Source organism: Phalacrocorax carbo, chromosome 3, assembly GCF_963921805.1.
Source record: "Phalacrocorax carbo chromosome 3, bPhaCar2.1, whole genome shotgun sequence".
In the NCBI taxonomy this organism is placed as follows: domain Eukaryota; kingdom Metazoa; phylum Chordata; class Aves; order Suliformes; family Phalacrocoracidae; genus Phalacrocorax; species Phalacrocorax carbo.
Window position 1 is genome coordinate 80,485,669 of NC_087515.1, and position 22,434 is coordinate 80,508,102.

At 38.5% G+C, this 22,434-nt stretch overlaps 1 protein-coding gene across 1 annotated transcript in view; it reads left to right on the forward strand.

Moving 5' to 3' along the window:
• PREP (prolyl endopeptidase) overlaps positions 1-22,434 on the forward strand; it is a 106,983-nt gene that overhangs the window by 40,679 nt on the left and 43,870 nt on the right. Inside the window, exons 8-9 of the mRNA XM_064447535.1 lie at positions 12,839-13,030; positions 21,929-22,126. Of these exons, the coding sequence (XP_064303605.1) occupies positions 12,839-13,030; positions 21,929-22,126 (390 nt within the window). The remainder of the gene's footprint in view (positions 1-12,838; positions 13,031-21,928; positions 22,127-22,434) is intronic.

A 22,434-nucleotide genomic window follows, 5' to 3' on the forward strand; every position in this document is an offset into this window, starting at 1 on the left:
ATTTGACTTGCTTATTTCTATGCTTCAAACTTTGTGTGTCAGATAGCCCTTTCCCCTTTAGCATATGCAATTAGTCATGATATTTTGTCAACAGCTATAGGTTAATTGAATTTGCAGTGCAATCTTCTGTAATAATCCCTGTCAGTTTGTTTTCCCTGGAAGATAAGCTACGCAGCAGTGTTTCTGTTTCTTTCCATGAACATTACAGGGTGCATCTGAGCATCTTTTCTGCTTCCCAGGGTAGCTAAAATGTTCTTGCTTCCCTTCCCCCCTTCACAACCTTTACACTGTATACAGATTGAGTCATTTTCCTCTTCAAATACTCAGGTTGTTTGCTAGGTCTTTAAGTGGGTCACTGAGCTATTTGTGCCAGGAATGCTCCTTTTCAGAACAGAAGATCACTGTGATAAGTAACTTACAATGAATACATAGCACTTTTTTTGAGAATTTTAAATTAGTCTGAAAAGATAAGAGGTTTGGTGGATATTATTTCCCCTACTCCCCTACTACTACATGCATCTTGTGAATCACACTGGGATTACCCAGTTTGAGGCTTAATTTTCAGCATACAGCTCACTGTGTTAGAATGACCAGGTTTACCAACTGGAATTTTATGTTTACCACTAACTTAACCAAATACACTTTTTTCGAAAAAAAACCAACAAACCAAAACGCTTTTATTATCTTGTATCGAAGTGTTTTGCAAATACTCCATTCCTCAAAACTAGATACCTGAGGTCATAATTGACAATAAATACTGGGAGAAGACAGCTGGGCTGTTCTTTAAGCTTTTGCTATACTCCAAGTAGCTGTGGATCTGGGGACTTTTCCCTTCCTGCTTGCCTCTTTAGTTGCTTATGGGGTAGGGTTTAGAAAGATTAGGGAAAATTAAAATGATGGGATTCTTGTCAGGATTTCACCACTCTTTGTCAGCCACTGAACCAACTAATACAGTTTAATTTTGCTTTATGAAATTTCAGTAGCAGAGGTGTAACAGCTGTACATTGTGTCAGGGAGGACAGCGCTGTGGGTTTGTGTCCAGAAGGTTATTCGTCATTCAAGACTCCAGATTTCCCTACTTGTCTTGCTAAACTGCAAGTAGGATTTTCAAGCCTTGGCTCTTAAAACAAACATTTTAAAGTGATCTAATCCTAAGTATTTCTTTAACAAACAAAACCACACATTTTCCCGGTAACTGGCATTGTAAGGCACAATTTTTTTAGTAGCTATTTTATCAAACTTGTCTTCCAGAATACAGACAGCACTCAAGGTTGCTTGTATGTTGAACTAGTCAAACAAGAAAACTTCTCTCAGTAATCGCTTTGCTTAATTCTTTTTCTTGGTATACCTAAAAATGCCTCATATTAGCCAAACAGCTGGATACACAGTAATCAAGCAATTGTGTATAACAAGGTTTGCTAATATATCTTACAAAAAAAACCAAAACCCAAACTCAAAACCACCCAAAACCAACAAAAAAAGAAAAGTGCTTTTTCTGTAGCATGTCTCTTACTGTTTCTGTGCCTGGTAATAATTTTGGTTTTCCCTTGAGAAATGAAATTGTTTCTTTTCAATTAGATTATCAGCCTTGACTATTTATTCTTTTGAATGTGTGGTTTGGTGCAGGGAAGAGGGGATTTAGCACTAATCTGTTGGCGCGCAGCAAGAAATAAATGAAAGCTCTTTGACTGGCTGTGGCTATGAACTTAAACCAACGTGACATGGCCTAATGGTCGTCTTGAAGTTGTTCTTAATATTGACCTTTTTCTTTGTTTTGTATTATGGTAGCAGCTAGGAAGCCTAATAAAAAAAATCAGGATCCTCTTGTGAGCACCATAGAGCTGATTTATGAGTCACTGATTCAGAGTTCTGGGCAGAGCCCCACTTTCCTCTTCCAGTTGGAGCTGAAGCATGAGAACAGAGGGGAAAAAAGAGGGGGATATAAGGCAGCGTGGGTTGCAGAAGAGGTAGCTCTTATTATAACTGCTGGGCACATAGAAACTGTGAAAGGCTGCTGTGACTTCTAGAATGCAAAAAGTTGAGAGGGATGGCTAGTTGGAAAGCACAGCCTGGGTCGTTGGATTAGAAGGGATTGTACTGACTGAAGCTAAACACAGGTTTATAAAAGTTGGAGGTACAAGGAGTTTGGGAAGAGAGGGCAGTGGTAGGGGATCTTACGCTTGTGTACTGGACTGCTTGGAGATTGGCAGTTTGTGCCTGAATGGTGGGAGGTGGTGGCAGGACATGTATACTGGAAGAGGAGCTAGTGTGAAATATTTGAGAACCACACCCTTGGAAAGATCCGATATAAATTGAGCAAAACCTGAAGTTCACAGCTTGCTGGTTGCTTAGTCATTGTCAGCTGGAACTGCTTTGTACTAGACTGGCAGAGACAGGTTGCAAGAAGGAATTTAAGAGCAGGGTTATCATCAGCCATAAGAATTTGTATTTTTTTCCTTTGTTTAGAAGGTTGTTCTTTTTTTCCCCACACTGAAGAAAGCATGTATGTGGCTTGAGGGCAGGTAGAAAAACACAGGTGATGTTTGTCTGCTTCATGTTGAAAATAGAATTATCTGGCCTTTTGTATTTTAGTTCAGTCTTGAAATTTATAAGGCTCTCTTTAAATAAATAAATAGCAATGAACAGTGCTATATACAGTGACATCAAAAGGATGAGTTGGTATGTGCTGCATAGCCTGAAAAAGTGGATCAAAACCTTTGTAAAGAAAATGAACAAGCGAAAAAGGATAATGAGGAAACAGTAGACATCAGCTAGAAAGTGCAATGTGGTAAGAGGGAGAGTATTCTTCTTGAAAGACTTTTCTGTAATTTAAGTAACTTTTTAAAAAAAAAACAACTTTCAAAAATCAATATTGAAATAAGGCCTTTATATCCTAGTTCCCTAACAAATAGGGAGAAAAAAAATCAGTTGACTCTTGGAAAATCTGTAGAACCCTCAACAATAGTGTGTTTACTTTAAGAAAATTGCCCTTAAATGGCAATTCCAAGGAGTTTTGCTTTCAGTGTAATTTTTTTTTAATTGGAGGCAAATCATTAGCAGTAAAATTACATAGCTTGCTATTAATTTGAGCAAGGAGACCTTCATGCTGCTACTGTCTGACTGGACATTACATTTATAAATAGTATTCACAATGAAGTTATTTTTTACATTATGTATTTGTACTTTTCTTTGTGTATATTAGAGAAAGTGTGGTGTGAGAGAGAGATCACCCTTGGTTCCTGTTTTTCTTTTTCTGTGTTGTGCTGCATGAGGACATAAGCTACAACTCTCTCAAAACAAAGGATATATATTCTGTGTTTTGAGTGATCATCCAAATGGAAGTAAATAGAAGCCTTGAAACTGATGGAGAAATCTCTGTTCATAAAAGTGCTTGATTTCTTTCTTCTGGGCTAATCCTTGATGTATCTTGACATTTCTGAACTTTTTAACTCAAAGGAATGTATATTGCCTCCTTCCATTTATTTATTTTTTAAATTGCAAACACATTAACTTTCCATGATCATTGAGTAGCCATCATTCACCATTTGCAGGGTGAGTGGTACTGAGAGTCCTCTCAGCACAAGCACAACAAAGTTGCATTCCTTTCAGGGACGTCTTAGTATCTCCTCTCCAGTATCCCCTCCCTCAGACATTCATAAGTGAAGTCAGGTCCAAGAGTATAAGGGATCTTACTTTCAGAGAGAATCCAAATTGTTTGAAAATATCTCTTGCCTTTGGAGACCAGAGTGGAACACTTAATAAAATATTTGTGGCTGTGAAGACGAAAGAGGCAAAAAACCCCTGAGTTCTTTTGCGTAGCTGCCTGGCTCAGAGTGAGAGCTTGAGAGCAAGCTGAGTATTGCATGATTCAAAAAGAAATTAGATTCTGATGTGGAAGTAGATGTCTGAGTGAAGGGCTCTGCTTTGCCATTCATTTCCCAGGATACATTAGGAACATATCACTGGGGCACTGAAACAGTCTTTTCCAATTTCAAGCACACTGTGTACCATGAATTTTTCTGTCTTCTTTTGAACATAAAAACTGGTGGATTAGTACTGTGACAAACTCTGGAGTAGATGCCCAGTTCTCAAAATCTCCTCTTATAGAGGATACTTGAAATTTGAAGCCTTTGAGTTTATTGTATTTTCAGAGTCTGAGGAGTCTGTTAAATAAAAGTCTGATGAATCTGACTTGCTTTAGTGAGCCAGTATTCAGCAACGAAAACGTGCTTCTGCGTGAAAGCTCAGACACATATGAAAAATACAGTGACTGCACCCTCAACTGTGCAACCTTGTGCAATTGAGCTGATGACCGGTATGAGTAGCAGTGGTGAAAATAAAAGATTAACCTTCATCTGCCTGTCAACATAATTGTTACTTTTGCAGGTCATAAATTTCTGTCAGCATATACACTACCACCTTGTTTGTTAGTATTCTGGGACACGAGAAAAGGATGATGACTATGTAAACTGTTGTCATCCTAAACATCTTGAGGTTCCTTTCCTCATAGGTATCTTCTCTGGTGACAAATTAGGTGAAATTTTATAGTAGGGTTAAAGCTTTTCATACTATTTTAAAAAATAAGTTCAATTTTCTTTGGTATCCATGGTAACAAGTGCAGAAAGTCTGAGGTAAAAAAAAAAGTTTTTGAGATTGGAAATATCAGAGTATGTGTTTTTCCTTAAAAATACTCTTCTGTGTCCGTGTAGTATGTTACTGAATTAGTTAAGCATTAGACTAAATAATTCTTCACTAAATACCAAAAACAGACAATAAAACATAGGGAGGAATAGCTTGCCATGTACACACAAGCATGATCTGTCAGCCTCTTATGTTTTGCAGTTGGGCTGGTGCGGGGGTGTGGGGGGTGTGTGAGTTCTTTGGGGTTTGTTGCTTCTTTTTGAAGAAAGCTGCTGGCGGAGCAAAGTCAGAGGTCTCAAAAGGAGTAATGTCTGTAGAAGTTGGTAGCGGACTCATAATTTCAGAGCATTTCTGAAGATAATTCTTCAGCAATTGGAAGGTGCAAATCAAGTGGAGATGTACAGTTGATGCAGCTATGGACGAGGGAAGTAGGAAGCAAGAGATTAACATCAGTGCATTGTCTCAAGGTTTTTGTTCATGGCTGGTTCTGGGCATGGTTTGGTTCAGTGGCCTGTGGTTCAGGACTGTTGGCTTGAGGTTTGCAGGTGAAGTAGAACTATTTCAGTTAGAGATGTTGTAGCTGGTAGAAATCTCCTAAGCAGTGAGGTTCTTGGGTATGTTTGTGTTCAGGATAGAGCCACTGAGGCAGACTGGAGGAATGGGCACAGTGCATCAGTGTATAGGCATGATTCCTCTGCCCTGCTCTCATTTCACAAGGAAGGTGCTGTACAACACTATTTGAAGGCTGTGTACTGTAGCTATCCTAAAGAAAACTCAAATTGTTCTAACGTACTCTGAAAGGTGACAGCAGCCTAATACTGAATTCTGTTGTGTCTAATTATCCAGCAGTGTGAGATACAGGATGCCATCTGATATGATGAGAAATATAGGGAGAATATATTCAATAAGTACTTCTGGGGGGTTATGGCCATGTGACATGCAGTAGTTTAACATTGTCTGTTAGAGTCTATAGGGTAAATCCAAGAAAGGAAAAGAGAAAATACAAATCGGAGAATACTAAAAGGAGATGTGACTACTAGACAAAGTTTAAATTGCATCGTGAGATTTTGGTTGGGTTTTTTTCACCTGTACTGAAAGGCTTTATGTATCCTGTGATTAAGGTTTGTGGAGGTGGAAAGAGGTTGCCAGTTACCACTAGCAAGTGAAACAAATTTTCAGTCAGTGATTGACGGTCCAAGGGCAAGAGATATTTCTCTGCTATAGCAAAGGTGTTCAAAACTTGACATGTATATATGTGTCTGTACACATATGTATAGGTATAAATATATGGCTACCAATGTATTACAAAATTTAAGCCATTTTAAATGTACTACAGGCTATGTAGTTAATACTGGAAAATTGAATTTATAAAGGATGCAGATGATTCTTTATGAAAATAAAATTTGGGGAGTAGAGCATTATCTTGAGTTGGAAACATACAAAAAGCATATATTATGAAAGAACGAGTGATTTTAATCCATTTACCTGAGACTAAAAAAGAAAAAAAAAATCCACTAACAGAGTCTGAAATTGTGGAGTTCAACTATTGATTTTCTACTAGAAATAAAGATGAAAAAAAATCCAGAGTTCAAAGAGTAGATACAGACACTCTGTAAAATTTACCTTAAAAATACTGTGAGGTAAGAAGGAAATAGTATGATGATTTAACTAAAAGTAAGATTTATTTTTTTTTTAAATCTTCACAGGATTTAAGACCTAACACAGAGAGACAATAATTTCTGTTTATAAAATTTTCAGTAAAATGTGTACTTTAACTCTTGAATGAATGGGGAAAACATAGGAAATGAAAGTAGGTAAATAAGTTGAAAGTGCTCAATAATGCATGTACCTATGTGACTTCTGCTTTTGTAAGGCTTTTTGGCAGTGTCCAGTTTTTTGGAACTGGAAGTTTTAAGGCTGTGAAGTTACTGTCCTCTTACATCCTACTAGGATGTGCTGTTGTATAGATGTATGTGTTGATTAATCTGTCAGTAGCAAAGTATTGAACTAAACCAGCATGTTTCTCTCTCTTCTGTCTCGCATGCTGGTAGTACTGAATGCATAGAATCATTCAAGTTTAGGAGGTGGATGTGTTATAATTCCAGTGTAACACATATGTAAAACCCATATGCTCTGAAGTTACAGTTTTGCGTGGTATGTTTATATATATATATGGAATCCCAAAACCAAAATTACACTGTTTTTAAGGCTTTTCTGTGAGCAGACTAGATTTAAAGGCATTTTTTGTGATTTGTGTTTTCACTCTGTTTAAAAAATCTGCCATATTGAAATAATTGAGAAATTATCATCTTTAAGATGAAAGGCAAACTGAATTCCAAATAACTGATGAACAGCTATCAGACTTCATTCAATTTAGAAAGTCGTACCTGTAGGTAAGTTGGAGGCTCAGTTGTTAAGGCTGAAGATAACTGGTTGGGTTGGTTGGTTTGTTATTTTCAAATCTTTTTAACATTTCAGTTATGATTCAGAGATAAACATGTGCTTATCTTCTAGTACCTACCTGAAAATCAATTCAGAGCAAAATCTAAGATGAAAAATCATTATCTTTCCTGGAGTAGAAGTTTACCTGCTCAATACATGTACCGTAGTGAAATTTGGCGTGACTCTTTCAGGTAGAAAGACTGTCCCGTCTTTATGAGCCAAACCTCTTGATTCACTTCCTGAGTGTTCTCCCCTGTTTCCAGAAAAACTGTCTTACAAAAAATATAATTGACAAGTTAGAATGGAATATAAATTGATGGAGTTTAACACTTATATCTTTACCTGATAGTTTTGAGTGCTTAGAGTACATTAGAAAAGCCAAATGAAAGTGTTTATCTTGTCCATAAAACTTTTTCCACAAATCAGACAAAAAAACTGCCATTAGCTGATAACTAAGCCCTGTCTCTCCAGCTGGCACAGTCAAGAGGTTATATGCCATGAATGATTTGTTTGGCATTTCCATAAAACATGAAATGTGGAAGGAAGTATTGAGAACATTTTGTGAAGTGATGAACAGTGACTATCAGCCACTCTATCCTTTGTCTGAAAGAGGGTTGGTAACAGGCTTTCTGTGATCATTCTTGCTGTTATAATCAGTTTGTCGAATTAGCTTTTCCTTCTCCTGTAGTTGTCATCGTTCAGCTACAAACCTGCTTCGTCACACAGCTCTCAGCAGACCAATGAATGTTTTGCTATGTACAGAGGCCAGTACAAGACTGAGGGCTTAATCTGTGATGCTTACTGATATAATTTCCTTCTTGATCTTGTATGGATCAAAAAAAATTGTTTAAAAAATTTGTCTGTACACTCTGTGTTGGTTTTGTCGTGAACATTGCAGAAGAAGGGCCAGCTCTGTAGGATTATGATTTTCCATTGTTCTGGGTTTGAGAAGCAAGAATCCTTCACCTGCCTCTAGGTCATGGCCTTTCATGGGCCTTGGTGCCCTGTTTGCTGGAGTGCTTCAGAGTTGAGAAGTAACTGGTTTGTGTGAACTGTTTGGGGACCAACAGACCAATCCTTGTTTCTGAGACTTTGTAACCCCTCTCCTGTTTTGCTAACTGGATACATACAGGCATGCCACATGATACCATGCACACTCACTTTTGGTCAGGTATGTAACCAGCGAGTATGCATCCAGTCGTGTGATGACATGTGTGCATGTACCTCAGGCCATTTGGTGAGAATGGATGTGCTGATCGCATGAGTTTTCTGTCATGTGATGGAGAACTGGCTGTAATCTATGACCTGTCTAGGACCAGCTTCCTTGCTCTGACAGCTCTGGGTACGACAGCTCCTAGTCATTCATTGTTTTATATACTTTACCACGCTCTTGTGTATTCATCTTTTCTCTAATGTAAGGCATAAGATATTTTCATAGGTCACTTTATATGAAAACTGTTTTAGTCCTTTTATCATTACTTGTGGTCTATTTTGAACCTGTTTCCTGCATCTTGCCTAGATCCTGAGAAGACTGTCAGTCATCCACCCCTGCAGACCCTTTTCCAGATGCCTGTTGTCTTAGTGAAACCACATAGCTAATCTCTGTATTTCCTTAGCTATATACACTTAAGTAAGGCATCTTCTTTTTTGACTATGGCTCTGTATTTCTTAATACCTTCACTGACTTTCTGAGGTCCCTTGGGAACTGGTGCACGTGACTTAGTGTTGCAACAAGTTACTTGGAAGGCATTGTGTTGCCCCATCTAGATTGTGCATAGGTATCTTTATTCTTCTTCCAGAAGTTATAATGTGGGTCCTCCATGATCAAGCACACTTTCCCATATCTGCCCTGCATGCTAAACCACTTTTTTCCTTACCTCTGATCGCTGGAACATCCTCTTCTGATGCTTAGATAACAGCTCTCAGCCTGGCCCATTGAGCTTCTGTAAGACTGTGCTCTGTTCCACATGTACAGAGAACGTGCTATAAGGAAGTGAGCACTGCTTGAGGCCCTCAGTACATAGTTCACCATGCTTTTGAATGTTTAACCAATTACTGCAGAATTATCCATCCTAAATTCAGGCCAAGGGGAAGCTGCATGCAAATACATTTCATAGTACTCAGTAGTCACACTTGTAAACAAAAGACAGACATGAAGAAAAAGAAGAGTTCTGCTTAGTCTACTTGCACGGAGTTTGAATTGGAAATGCATGTCTCTATCTAGGCAGACTTGTAGGTGTATTTCTGATGCTTACAGAAAGACAGAATCCTTGACGAGGTGTGCTTTACACTTCAAATTGGGTTCTCAAGCAAACTGTCCTCCTGGTGTAATGTGCTGTGTTTAATAAAAATCTGCCTTGTCCATTCCCCTGGGCCTTTCGGGTACTGAAGGGAGCAGTTTTATGAGACAAGCAGAGCCAGACTAAGCCATTGCTGCCATGGAAAGGAGATATGTCCCGTCTATCTTCTCATGCTCCTAGCTTACCTAACACTATCCCCTCTTGTTGAGTCAGTCAGCATCTTCACCCATCTGACCCTGTGGTTAGGTGATTGCACTTTCTGATCTGTCACAGAGGAAAAAACCTGTAAGAGAGAGAGAGATACATTTTCTTCTAGGTTAGCTAATTTAATCAGCTGGACTATTCACTCAGGCAAATGCCAAACCAAGCATGAAGGTGGAGACACACTGCTGGAGGAAGAGGGAGAAATGGGAGGGGCAGCAGTTTTGCTGCAGTCAAGCTTATCTTATGGCTCATTGCTAATGAAAAATGTTGTTGCTTCTTTTCAGCATCTCTGTCTGCCGCTGCCTTGTGCATCCTGGCTGCCTCATATGTAGTGGCACTCCTCTGCCCAAGCAGCGCGCTGGTTCAGGCAGCAAAAGAGAAAACTTTTTGTGGCACAATTTTTTTAGTAATTTAACTCATCAAACCAGCTCACTACTGGGGCAGATGAGCAAAACAGAAGCAGCAGGCTTGGATGTGATGAAGGATAAACGTCTCTATGGCAATGATTAGATAGTTCAACTTCGCAGCAAGGCTAGAGTGCTTGGCGGGGGGTAGTGCCATGCTAGTAAGCTGCATGGGCCTACCCCTTCCTTGTGGTGCCGCTGATATGACCTGGGGATAAATGGCTCCCCTCCCAGTCAGTTTTCAGCCATATTAGTGCCCAGTGAACTGGCTGGGCTGGTCACCAAGTTGTTATTCCTAGCCCAAAGGAGAGGGCTAAGCATCGTGATCTAAGGCAATGCTAGAACATCCTTTTCAGTCACAGGCCACAACTGGATCAGCTGCAACCAGCCTTAAAGATGTATCCTCTTATGTATGATATATGTCTCATTGCAAAGGATTTCTTCCTCTCAGTGGAAAACTGCAGCACATACTCTATACAGTAGCAACATACCTCATGTAATGGTCTTTTTCAGCTGCCTGTAATTGCCTTGTTACCACCTCTTAACTTAGACTAGATATTAGTGTATTTAACCACTTCAGTGAAACAATGGTTTAGAGGTAATTCATCTGTGATCTGCAATATTTGTCATTTAAGGACTATATAACATCCACTTTAACAAGACAAATGCTCTTGATTTTGTAATAATAACTTAGTGTATCCCTGAAGGATATCAACCCTCTCGCTGTTCTACTTGCTGTTCATCTGGGAGTGGATGAATGAGTTGCAAGGCAGCAATGTAAATCCCTAATGTCATATTATTGTCCTTACTCTTCACAGAATCCAAGTTCTGTTGCAGTCATGGAGACTACAGTTATTTTAAAAAGTGGTGTTTTTTCAACAGCCTGGGGACTCCTTTTTATGAAGTCTTGCTGTTCTTCAGTGGGATGGTTTAATTCTCTCACACACTAAAAACAAATGTTCCACTATAGTTATGGTGTTATATTGCAGTTAAGTTTTTATTTACTGAAATGCTTGTTCATGTGACTTGAGATCTTAAACCAGTTTCACTGGTGTATATCAGAGTTCACTGTAGGTTGGATTTTCCTTGCTTTACTGAGCATCAAAGCAGGTTTTCTCTGTAAAACTCTGAGCAACTGGAGGGACTTAGCAGGATTTTTCTTCAGCATGAAATCTCTTGAGAAGGACAAAACTTTGGACCTCAGTGAAAATCAAGATTTAACATGCAGTTGGTTCACTCAGAGACAGGATACTAAGTTGACTGGATTGTCTGGAAAGTTTGTATTACAGCAGTATGAAAAGTAGAATTTAATTGGCTAATCTATCACTTTGCATGAAGAGACAGGGAAATTTTCCTTAAACCAAAATGGCAATTAAGAGAGATGAGCTTTATGAATGTACCAGGCCTGGCTATACTCTCTTACTGCATTTAATGGGTTTAAAATGATCGTAGCCATCTCACTGCTTCCTCAATTATTTTTTCTTTTTTTAAACTTACAGTAATTACAGCTCAGCTAAGATCTACTTCCATTATTCTGCTCAGCTTTTAATATTATAAAATAAGCTGATGAGCTGTTTTATTGATGCAAACATTATGTTACAGAGTTTCATGAACAGATTAATGCACAGTTTATTTGTTTATAGCAAAGACCCAACCTTTAGTTTTAGGAAAGAGGCAGAGGGTGTGCCAAATGTTATTTTAAGATATAAAAGCTTTAATTTCACATATCAATAAGGATTCTGATTTTTCAGCATAGCTAATGTATGATGCTTATAATAGTAAATTTGGTTGATAGGTTGGCTTGTATATATAATAAGCAATTACGTATCTGCTCTAGCTTTTCTGCTTTTTCATTCTACTAGCCTCTAAACTGATTGCCAAACAGTAAAATGTAAATAAAAAAAGCAGTGGAGTCTTTCAGTCTCAACTCCAGGTTGAGTCAATACTAAAGCTGTGGTACAGAGTAAGTAAACTGAGGCATTTCATGTTTGAGGAGTACACTCCTGCTAGTGAATGTGATACTTCAGAAGGTTGATAGGGAAAAGGCAATTTCATTCTTCACAAACCCAGAAGTTAACATTTTAGTTAACCGTCCACGGTTGTCCTTTAGTGGTGACAAGCTTCTGCAGAACAGCACTTCAGGAATGTTGTTTCTGAATTTACAGGGAAATTCCTGATATTGAAGTTTATTGTACTCATTCAAATAACGTAATTTCTATTATGTGGGAAGTTCTGGGTTTTTAAGGAGGACGGAAAACTTTCCACTTTAAGAAAAAGTAACTTTTGTTGCAAAAAGAAAAAGCATAGTATTTTATAATTAAATAGTAGTTTTTAAAAGGCTATTTAAAATAAAATTGAGCTTGAAAGCTTAGTGCAGAGACTTTTGACTCAGCTGTGACTCCCTGTTTCAAGAAGTCTGTAGAAGTGGGGGCTTGTGAGCTCTGTTGGCAGGAACCTGATGTGCTCAGCAGCGTTGGCTCCTTGGCAATCAGCATGGTAGAAGCACCTCTGTAGCAAACATCTGAGTTTTCTAGCAGCCCCTTAAGAAAGCTGGTGAAATGCTAGACATAGTTTTGTCATTATTCTGCATATATTTTGATAGAAATTTCTCAGAACCAGTATGTTAACATGTCTATGAACTGGCTTTTTTTCTACGGCAGCCTATTAATCTGGAGAATTCTTTCTAAGTTCTTAGTATATATCTGGCCCTTTCCATAGCTGTGCCTCTTCCGGTCAGTCCTGTTGTTCAGGAAGGAGCCTACAGCAATTCTCAGGAAGACCTTGCCCTCAGGTGTTAAGAGGTTTTGTTTCAGGAGATGAATTTACATTGTACGTTTGATCTTGCAGGAATTCTTCAGTGGGTGAAGCTGATAGATAACTTTGAGGCCGAGTATGAGTATGTCACCAATGAGGGAACAGTGTTCACTTTCAAGACAAACCGCCATTCTCCAAATTACCGGTTAATCAACATTGACTTCAGTGACCCAGAGGAATCCAAATGGAAAGTTCTTGTCCCTGAACATGAAAGAGATGTTCTAGGTAAGAGTTAATGTCAAGTAAAAGACTTTCTATTCTGCTTTTAATTCAGTAATTAGTCTATTGAATGATCTTGTATGACTTTCTTACCTTTTCCAGTGTTTAAATTTTGTTTAGGATTTGTGATTAAAAGACTTGTTGATACTTGGGAGATCCAGCTCCCCCCCCCGCCACCTCTTTCTCTCTCATCCTGTGTGGCCATAGTGAAGTTGCTTCATCTGTCCTTGTTTTAGCTCTGTGTTTGCAGAAAGTAAGGGAAAGTATTTTCCTGCTTCATGTCAGTGTAGTAAACGTTTACTAGACAGCCAGGGATGACAGCAAAAGGGCCTTTGTAAGCAGAAAGAAGAGAAAGAGCAAGCCTGGCAGTAGTGCAGCACACTATGAACAGAGTTGGTTGGAGTTTGGGACAGGATTTTCTGTTGTTGCTGGGTTAAGAGGAATAGACAATACTTGAAAAAAGGCCTCAGGAAAGTTGAAGGGCATGGAATTCTCTAAGTATAAAAGCAAGTTCAAAACATAAATCTTTGGATTTGATATAATTAAAATAAAGGTGTATTCAATCCTGTCGTTTTGGGGAAAATTCCATTAAAACTTAGAATTAGTTTCAGATAATACAGAAAAAACTCCTCTGAGCTGTTTTTGGTAGATGTTTTGTGTACATTTATGTAGCCAGTTCTCCATACAGTGCAAAATATAACTACGATTTATCTGACCTTTACTTGTCCCTGCTCCTTGCAGGAGGGTTGGACTAGATGACCTTCAAAGGTCCCTTCCAATCCAAACCATTCTATGATTCAAGTCCTAAGCAGAGAATAAATAATAGGTGTAAGTGAAAAATTGCTTCCAAGTCTAATTTCTGATTGCGTTTGAATTTGCTGACAGTCTGTGAAGCCACGCTTTAGTTGCAAAGAACAGCAGTTTATAAAGTGGGACCAAGTTGAAGAATTGACTTAGAGATGGCAAGTGTCCAGACAGAGGGGGACAGAAATATGGGGTTGACATGAAATGTGGTTATCATGTGAATTTACCTGAGACGTGGTCTAGGCAGCCAAAGGAGCTTTGACCAGCAGCTGTATAAGCACTGACTATATATTCCTTCTAAGACAAAGGACACATCAGCTCTTCACTACACTGCAGTATTTACCTCAGCTCCATTTTGTTTTCATTCTACATGTGCAAAAAATAAAATTAATGCATGCAACACTAATGGATTATACATGACAGCCTTGACTATATAAACATAACAAGAACTGCATTTGGAAAACAGAAAGTTCAGATAAATGGGTTTGAGGGCATTGGCCTTCAGATTGTAAACACAACAGGCATTCAGCTCTTAAACACTTGAAGATAAACATTATCTGTTGTATAAAACCATCAGAATGACTTTCAGGAGTCTGTTGTGTGTCGTTAAGCTTCTACTGTATTTGAATGTGAAGTCAGAGTAGGCAATCATATGTCCACTTGTCTCTCTAACTTTTTGGAGTGGTATGTAAGGGAATTGATTAAACTAACAAATGGAAGTGCCTCCATAAGAAGATGAGTTATAAGTAGACCTTAGCACTACAGTAAAGTAAGTTTGAATTGTTCAGTTACTTCTTTGTGGCAGACACTTGCAAATTAGTGTTGTATCCTCAGCACCAAGATAAGGGAGTTTTATCCTGTTCAGGAAGTTGTAGCCTTGAATAAACAAAAACACCACTCGTTCAGTTAAGTGAGCAAGCAAGCTAGTCTCTATGTAATGTTGTTTCAATTATTCCAAGATTTGGTTTAGAAAGGCATAATTATAGCATAAGGTGGCTAATAATTCATTGTCTTGAAAACCTTGCAGTCAAGTGAATTCGATTTTGAGTAATCCAGAGATGACAATGTAATGAAACACCTTCTGCAAAAGCTAGGACAGCAGGGATTCAAAGGGTGAATGAGTATTGCTGCTTGTCCAGTTTTACATATGTGTGGTAATGACTCTTTACTCAGATGTAATTAGCTGTATTAGAATTTCTTTATAAACATTATAGTTAGTGATGCTCTAGGTCACAAGTGTTTTTTACTGGAATATATAGATATTTAGCTCAAGAGTCTCCTACTCTTGTGTGATCTGCCTGGTGGCCATAGCCTCCTTCATTTCTGTGTATTAACTTAGATTCAGTTTTATAAAAGCTGCTCCATGCACACACAGAAATGGATTTATTTATGAATAATAAATTCAGGATTAAGAATTATGAAGCTCTGCCAGTGTCCATCAATGGCAAAAAGAGAAATTCCATGAAGCATCATAATGCATTCTTAGGGAAGATGTAATAGCTAATATAATCTAACCAAGAAATACATATATGCCTACAAGGCAGTGTGAATGTCATTTGGTTTCTCCAACATATTCTTAAAGATAGACTTTTTTATTGGTTTTGACCTTTTTGTTTTCAGAACTGCTTATAAATGAGCTAATTTGGGAAATACAGGAGGGAAAAAACCAGCCATATTCCTGCAATGAGGTTGTACACACACCTCATTTTACAACTCTCAGCAGGGATTTCACACAGAGTTGAGGTAAATTTAGATCTCTACTCTGTGAGCTGAGGGGAAGAAATAAATGACAGCTATTTTAAAATGAAATTTCAGGGGGGCCTCAGAACATATTGGGGTGTGATGAGACTCATTTCCCTTCCCTTTGGAGTTTGTTTATAAAGTGTTACTTTTAATTTTCAAGGAGTCTAAAATAGAACCAGAGGGGAGATTTACATCTAACATTGAAAGAGTGGTTTAAATGACCATGTAGCTGCAAGTGGGTGTGCTGAATTAATTAAAAGGCAGCTATGAAACCATAAATGTGGACTGATCATTACAGACACTGTGACCCTAGTTCTAAGGCATAGGATGAATCTGCTGTCTTTAGAAGGTGAAATAGTTAATTCTGAGAACTGTGACACTCCCCACCCAGAAGTGCCCAGTACTGGTGGAGATGGGCAACTTGAGAATAACAGTTATATCCAGCCCTGTAGTTGTGACAATGAAAAGAAAAACAGAATAGGTCTCCTGAGTTAAGGAGAGCTGAGAAATAACATGTGTTCCTGAATGTGTCATAGATGAAGCGAGTGATCTTGAACAATTCCTTGAATCTCAGCGGGCCATTTAACAAGCAGGGCCAAAGTTAGCAGTGCTCCTGTACCTTGTACACATCTCCACACCTAAACTCAGTGCATGTAAAATGCTTCCCTTCCCTCAGCTAGAATGTGCACTCCCAAGTGAAAAATAGTATTTTTCTTCATACCTTTAACCTGCTCGCTAAGTCATAAATGCTTAAGAGTTTTAGGAGGGGAGTTACTGCAACTAAAATGTTGTTATGCTCCAACAGTGTGACAAAGATTTCTAGCTGCATTTTTACATATTTAAACTTTAAATACAGATTTTGGGTCACTGTCCTATCCACACCTGAAGTACAGCATTAAGTTAAAAAACAAAAAAGTCCCAGGCATTCTTTCAGATTTTGTTTCATTCTTTTGAATGTAGCTTACAGTAGAAAATACAGCGTGGAGGTAATATACTGAGCAATGACCCAGAATCATCAAATGCATTGCAAGATAAATGGAGTTATCTTCTTGGCACTGTCGTGAAACCAGAAGGGAAGGTCTGCAATGCATACCACAAAACTGTCGATCCTAAATGACAAGGATGTGCATGGGTGTGAGCAATCCCTCATGTTCATCTTGGTCATTGGGAAGCTTGTGCTTTCCATTACCCTGTGGTGTCTTTTCAGAGTACCCATAGCTTTACACACTTGGGAGTTTTGCTTGCAAAGTGGGTATGTGAAGGATTGTGTGGTTGTTCTGAGGAGCAGTTGTGTGACCTTCTGTGTAGAGCCCAGAGGAAGCACCCAGCGGAGATGGCTAGCGCAGAAGTGTGGCAGAGAGGAGGAAATTGGCTGCAATGCAAATTACCAGATTGATAAGCTTCTACTGTGAAATGTATTTAAAAAAAAACCCAAAACAAACACAACTTTGGGATGTGGCTTAGCTCCAGTGTTTCCCAGCAACAAAAAGCACCCCCTGAGATCTGGCCAAGCCAGGTACAGTCTCCCAGTCACTGGGGACATGGGAAAAGGATGTGGTCCAAATGCCTGTCCCTGACTGAAAGTTTTATTCTGCTCCCCTGGTAGGGCTTTTGTGGCTCTGTTTGCCATGGAAAATCTGCGTCAGTCACAGATGACTAAAGCATGTAGGTTACTTAAGGAAGTGTTGCTCCTGATGTTTGCAGCTTCAGAAGAGCTTTGCTCCCCCGCCCCACCATCTCTTATTTGTGTGTCTCATACTGAGAGGATGTGGCGTATAAAATCCTTGTCTTGTTGAAATTGGTTGGAGCTTTTCCATTAACGTAAACATGGAAGGCTGTTACTGAGGATGGTGTCTCGGAGGGAAGACATATGCCTTTTCAAGTGTTGTGAGGGGTCATCAACATTTACTCACATGTTTCAGAATGATTCATGGTTTATTCTGTAAATCGCTCATGCTTTGCTTGCAAGTCTACCCATAAGTAGCCTTGAGTGGTGGTTATGGGTCGTTTTAATTGAGATCAGCATGGATACCTGTTAATCTGCAGAGACAGTGAAGTTTATGGTCATAGTCTGTGATGACCAGAGAAAGCAAAATGACCTTCCAGGTCTATTTGCCAGCTAAAGCTTTGACATTCCATTAAAATATATTCATTCTTTGAGTGGATGCAGAAGCACATTGTACAGCAATTAACTCAGCAGTTTCTGCTGAAGACTTACAGCAGCCTAGCTCTTGTAGCTTAGCATGTTCTTCTCCATCAACATTTCAGCCTGCATCTGTCAAAGCATGTTTGAACAGTTGGACACTTAATATGCTGTAGCTACTGCTGCAGAAATGAAAGGTCAGAACTGCTGCAAGTAATTAAGGTTAGCGGCACAGATGTTTGGTGTGAGGATTCAACCTTTTTTTTTCCTGAAACTATTTCAAAAGTTGTTCATAGCAATGTTGCAAGGGCCAAGTTAGTGGCATGCCTTTGCTACTAATGAAGCTGTCAAAATGAAAGAGTTTTTGGAAAGTAGCAGTATATGAATTTCTAAAAGGTTGAAGCAGACCGTTTCTCCTACAGATGGTTGAACCCAGTTTTCTAGGCCTTGTTAAGAAGTATAATTCCTCTATCCCCAATTTAGCTATTGAAGAATTGTGTGTAGCCTATTGTAGTCATCAACGTGGTCATTGTCATCTTCAGAGAGAAATGGGCAGTACCAAGGATAATTCTTCACACCTGCTTTCAGTACATACGAGTGTGTCCATCTCTCTGTGATGCCTGAGCTAAGAGGCTCAGGGTGGGAAAAGGCAACCTCTATGTGTTTAACGTGAACTCAAATACTTTGCCTGATGAGTATTTTAAGTAGGTGGATTGTAAGTATGCTGGAGAAAAATTGATAAATTTAGGTATAACTGAGAATAAATGTTCTGTTCATCGGTATTAACTGAAAATAAACTGGCCCTATACATTGGAGAGATCTCAGATGGTTAGCATTTTAAAAAACCACTTTGCTCAGTAAGCAAGCAATTCACAGTATCCCAGAACAGGTTTTCCAAAATAATTGGGTGAACTGCATTCTAAAGGTGCTTATTTCTGCCCATTGTCTATAAAGGGAGCCTACAGCAATGGTGTTCAGGGTTAGCTTTTAGACATGTGAAGTTTGCAAGGGCACAATCTTTAAAGCTTCCAGGAAGTAGAGAGGCATGCAGGATGCATTCTGCAAACCATGAGCAAAACCAGGGAGGCTGGCTGCTAATGCAACAAACTCAACAGTATCTGCAGTTCTCAGTGCTGAGAATGTGAGTAACAATGGGAGACTCGGCTTATAGGTTGCAGTCAAAAAGTAGCTCTTGCTAATAGTTCAGCGTTGTTTTAGCTGGCTATGCATGTAGGTGTTGGTTCTCAGTGTCTTTTTTTTTCTTCTGCTCTTTCTTTGCTTCAGTGTTTTGGTCTGTTTTGATTTTTGCATTTCTTTGAGTTTCTATTACTCCAGGTTTTGGAGGCAGTTAGCAATGTACCAACCCCAGTTATAATACAGGTATTATGCACAGAAGTTGTGTTCCTAAATCTCATGGAATGTTTTAAAGACATTTTGTGTTGTCTTCTCATCTGTTATCTTCACCTTGCACAGAGCATCTAATTTGTAAACCAAAGGGATGATGGAGAGTTAATGTTGCTGCTTCCTAGGCAAGTTCTTCAGTAGCAGGACTCCTCATGTAAGCCAGCAGCCTTACCCCTGGGCAACTGAATCTTTTTAATGAAAGAGTAATATCTCTTCATAATATGTAAGTTGAAGCAGTAATGTACCTTGACTGTTAATGAAAGCATCCATTAAACTCCAATGCTTCATCAAATGATTAGTGAGGAATCAAGGGTCATGACAATTTAATTTTAAAATAAAGATTGCTTAAGTAGTATTTTTGCTGAAGCAAAACTACATATTATATACATTTGAAGTTAATCTGAGTATGTCTATAATCCATTTTGTGAAACTTTAAGCATCAGGAAATTTCTAGAGTAAAACTGGACATTTTACTTACAGATGCTACTGAGAATACCAGGTGGAGTTCATGGGATCTCATACTTATTGCAGACCAGCTAATTCTGCAGGGAAAAACGGCATGTTACTGTAGGGGTGCTATTTTTTAAATTCATATTTTGTGTTAATAAACCAGTTATACACGTGAATGTTGTTGGCAGGTTTGTGCAATGACAATGTAATAAATATTTTAAATGACTGCATATTCTCCTTGTTCATATAGACAAGAATGATTCTATATTTCAAAATATGTAATTGCATACAACAATTAAACTTACAAAGTTTATTCTGTTCTCCAGCCTCACTTAAGAAATTTAAGTCATTCCAGAGCTAAAATTACACATCAATTGCTAATTTATAAACAGTGTTATGTTGTTCTGTATCTTATTATTTCAGGTCATGGCTTCATGCTTGAAATTTCAATTAGTGTTATACTATACTATAGGATTTGAAGATCTTTGAGCTCTAGGGGGTCGTGACAGACCTGAACTGTATATGGAAGCAGGGACTGTTAAAGAAGCCAAGTGTTACAGAATAATGAGTTTTGACCTTCAATTCAGAAAGAGCTTGTTACCTGAATGTGCAGAGATGTATTTGTAAGATTGTCTTCAGTACAACTCTTTGAATTCAAATTATTTGGTTTTATAGAGCATTGGGGAAACTGGAAAGAACTGTTAAAATGTGAACAATGTATAATAGCGTAAAACAGAAATTCAGTCAATTTTCCCTTACTTCTCTTTTGTTTTATGTATTTTTTCCTCTGATGTTGGTATTTTAAACTCCCCATCTCACAGTGCTACATTACAGCGTGTCCCAGTCAGTCCTACCTGATTTTTCTTGTTTCTTTGACTCCATCTTTTTGGTTTTTTGCTTCCAGCAGAAAAGAGAGGGCATTGTCTAATGCTGGTACCTTGCCCATGATTTAGGTTTCCAGTCTGACTTGTCAGGGGAGAAGTTGCACATACATAGTTGGAAGAGGGCAAGAATCACCACCTCACCTAGTCTCACAAACAAAAAGAATATCCTTCATTCACTCCTTCCAGATATTTTTTCTTGACTTTTAACCTTGTTTGTATTTTGTCTAGTTTCTATTTGATTGTGAATTAATGAGAAGAAGTTGAAATACTTTTGTTGTGAAGTAGGGTAACCCATTTCTTAAATGACAGGAATACTAAGAGAGTTGAAGAGGTTTCAATCTTTTTCCTGTCTGCATGAGTAAATAGATTTGTCCCTAAAGATCTAAAGGCAGTGGCACAGGAGAGAATATGTTATGTGATATATTCTGGGTAAATTGGAGCCCTGAAGAGTTTCTGCACTTCACAGGATATAAAGATGGGGATTTAAGTGAGATGGTAAGTAGAACTGCAGGGATTTTTGTAGAAATTACCAGCCCAGACAATTTTTTTTTTTAATCGATTTGGATTTTCCAAAGTCTGATTAAAAACATTAGCATTCCATGAAAAAGTTCACATATCTCTGGTGGTTTTTTCTTTAATTCTTCTGAGGAACAAACTGAGAATGTGAAAGGTTTTGTGAAGCAGAAACTCCCGTTCCTGCACAGCTGCACAGCCGAGGTGGGCAGCTCCACAGGGGCCCAGGACTGCTGGGAGAGGTGTAAAGGAAATGAACCTCTGCAGAGCACTTTGTTCAGGGGTCCTTTTGCCAGATTGAGTTCACTGTGCTGTGTCCTGTTCCTACTATCTTAGAGCCTCAGGAATGCTGTTTAACAACACTAGCTTCTTGAATAAACATGGTTTTTCTGAAAATGGTGTGTTGAGGATATCACCTCAGAACAGCCCTTTTCTTCCAGCTGGTAGAGCTTGCTTACGAGAATAGCCTCCTGAACACTTAAGCAATAAAAACAAGATGAACAGTCTTTTTCTTCCTATTAGTTTAGCTTGAGTCTGAATCATAACAATTGTTTAGATTTTCATGTATTTCCATAAGTTTTGCTGGCAAAGATCTATGTTTTACTTTGGTTTTGTGTTGAAATATGTGATGTTGAAGAGCAGTGTTGATCTATAAGCACCCCAAATGCATAAGCATCTTGGTTAAGTGATTCTTTATTCCTGTGCCTGCATAAATTAGCCTCAAGTGGCATGGTTAGTGCATTTCCAAAGAATGTCAGCCTTTACTTTTGGGTTCATTTTTTTGTTTCAGAAGGCAGGTGACTTTTAAAGATTTAAGGGTTAAATTCAAAGCATGTCAAATTTTGGTGCATGTATTTAGGTACGCTAAAGAATTTTAGAATCAGATTATGTGTGATTGTTTTCTTTCTTACAATTTTTTAAACTGTATTTTCTGTGGCTTTGTTTTTCTCTTCCACACTGCAGAATGGGTTGCTTGTGTGAGGTCCAACTTCCTGGTTTTGTGCTATCTGCATGACGTGAAGAATATCCTGCAACTTCATGATCTAGCTACTGGTGCACATCTTAAGACTTTCCCCCTAGAGGTTGGCAGTATTGTGGGATATAGTGGCCAAAAGAAGGACACCGAAATATTCTATCAGTTTACTTCCTTTTTATCTCCAGGTAAGATTGCTTTTTCCCTTAGTTATTGTTCATTTTCTTGGTAACAATATCCTTCTCATTTCCGGTTGTTTAGTGGTTATTACATATGTCTAAGATGGAGATAAAACTGCTTCCACCCCATGTAGTAAGTAGTGGTTGTGCACTTCAAAGTCCTTGATCCATGAAGCCTGAATAATATGCCTACTCATATTTGAGAAATTACTCAAGACTGGCTTGTGCCAGAGGTTAAGTTGTAGCATTCTCACAGCTCTTGCTCCATACAGCAAAATATAAGTTTACAAACTCCGTTGTATTTAATGTGATTTTTC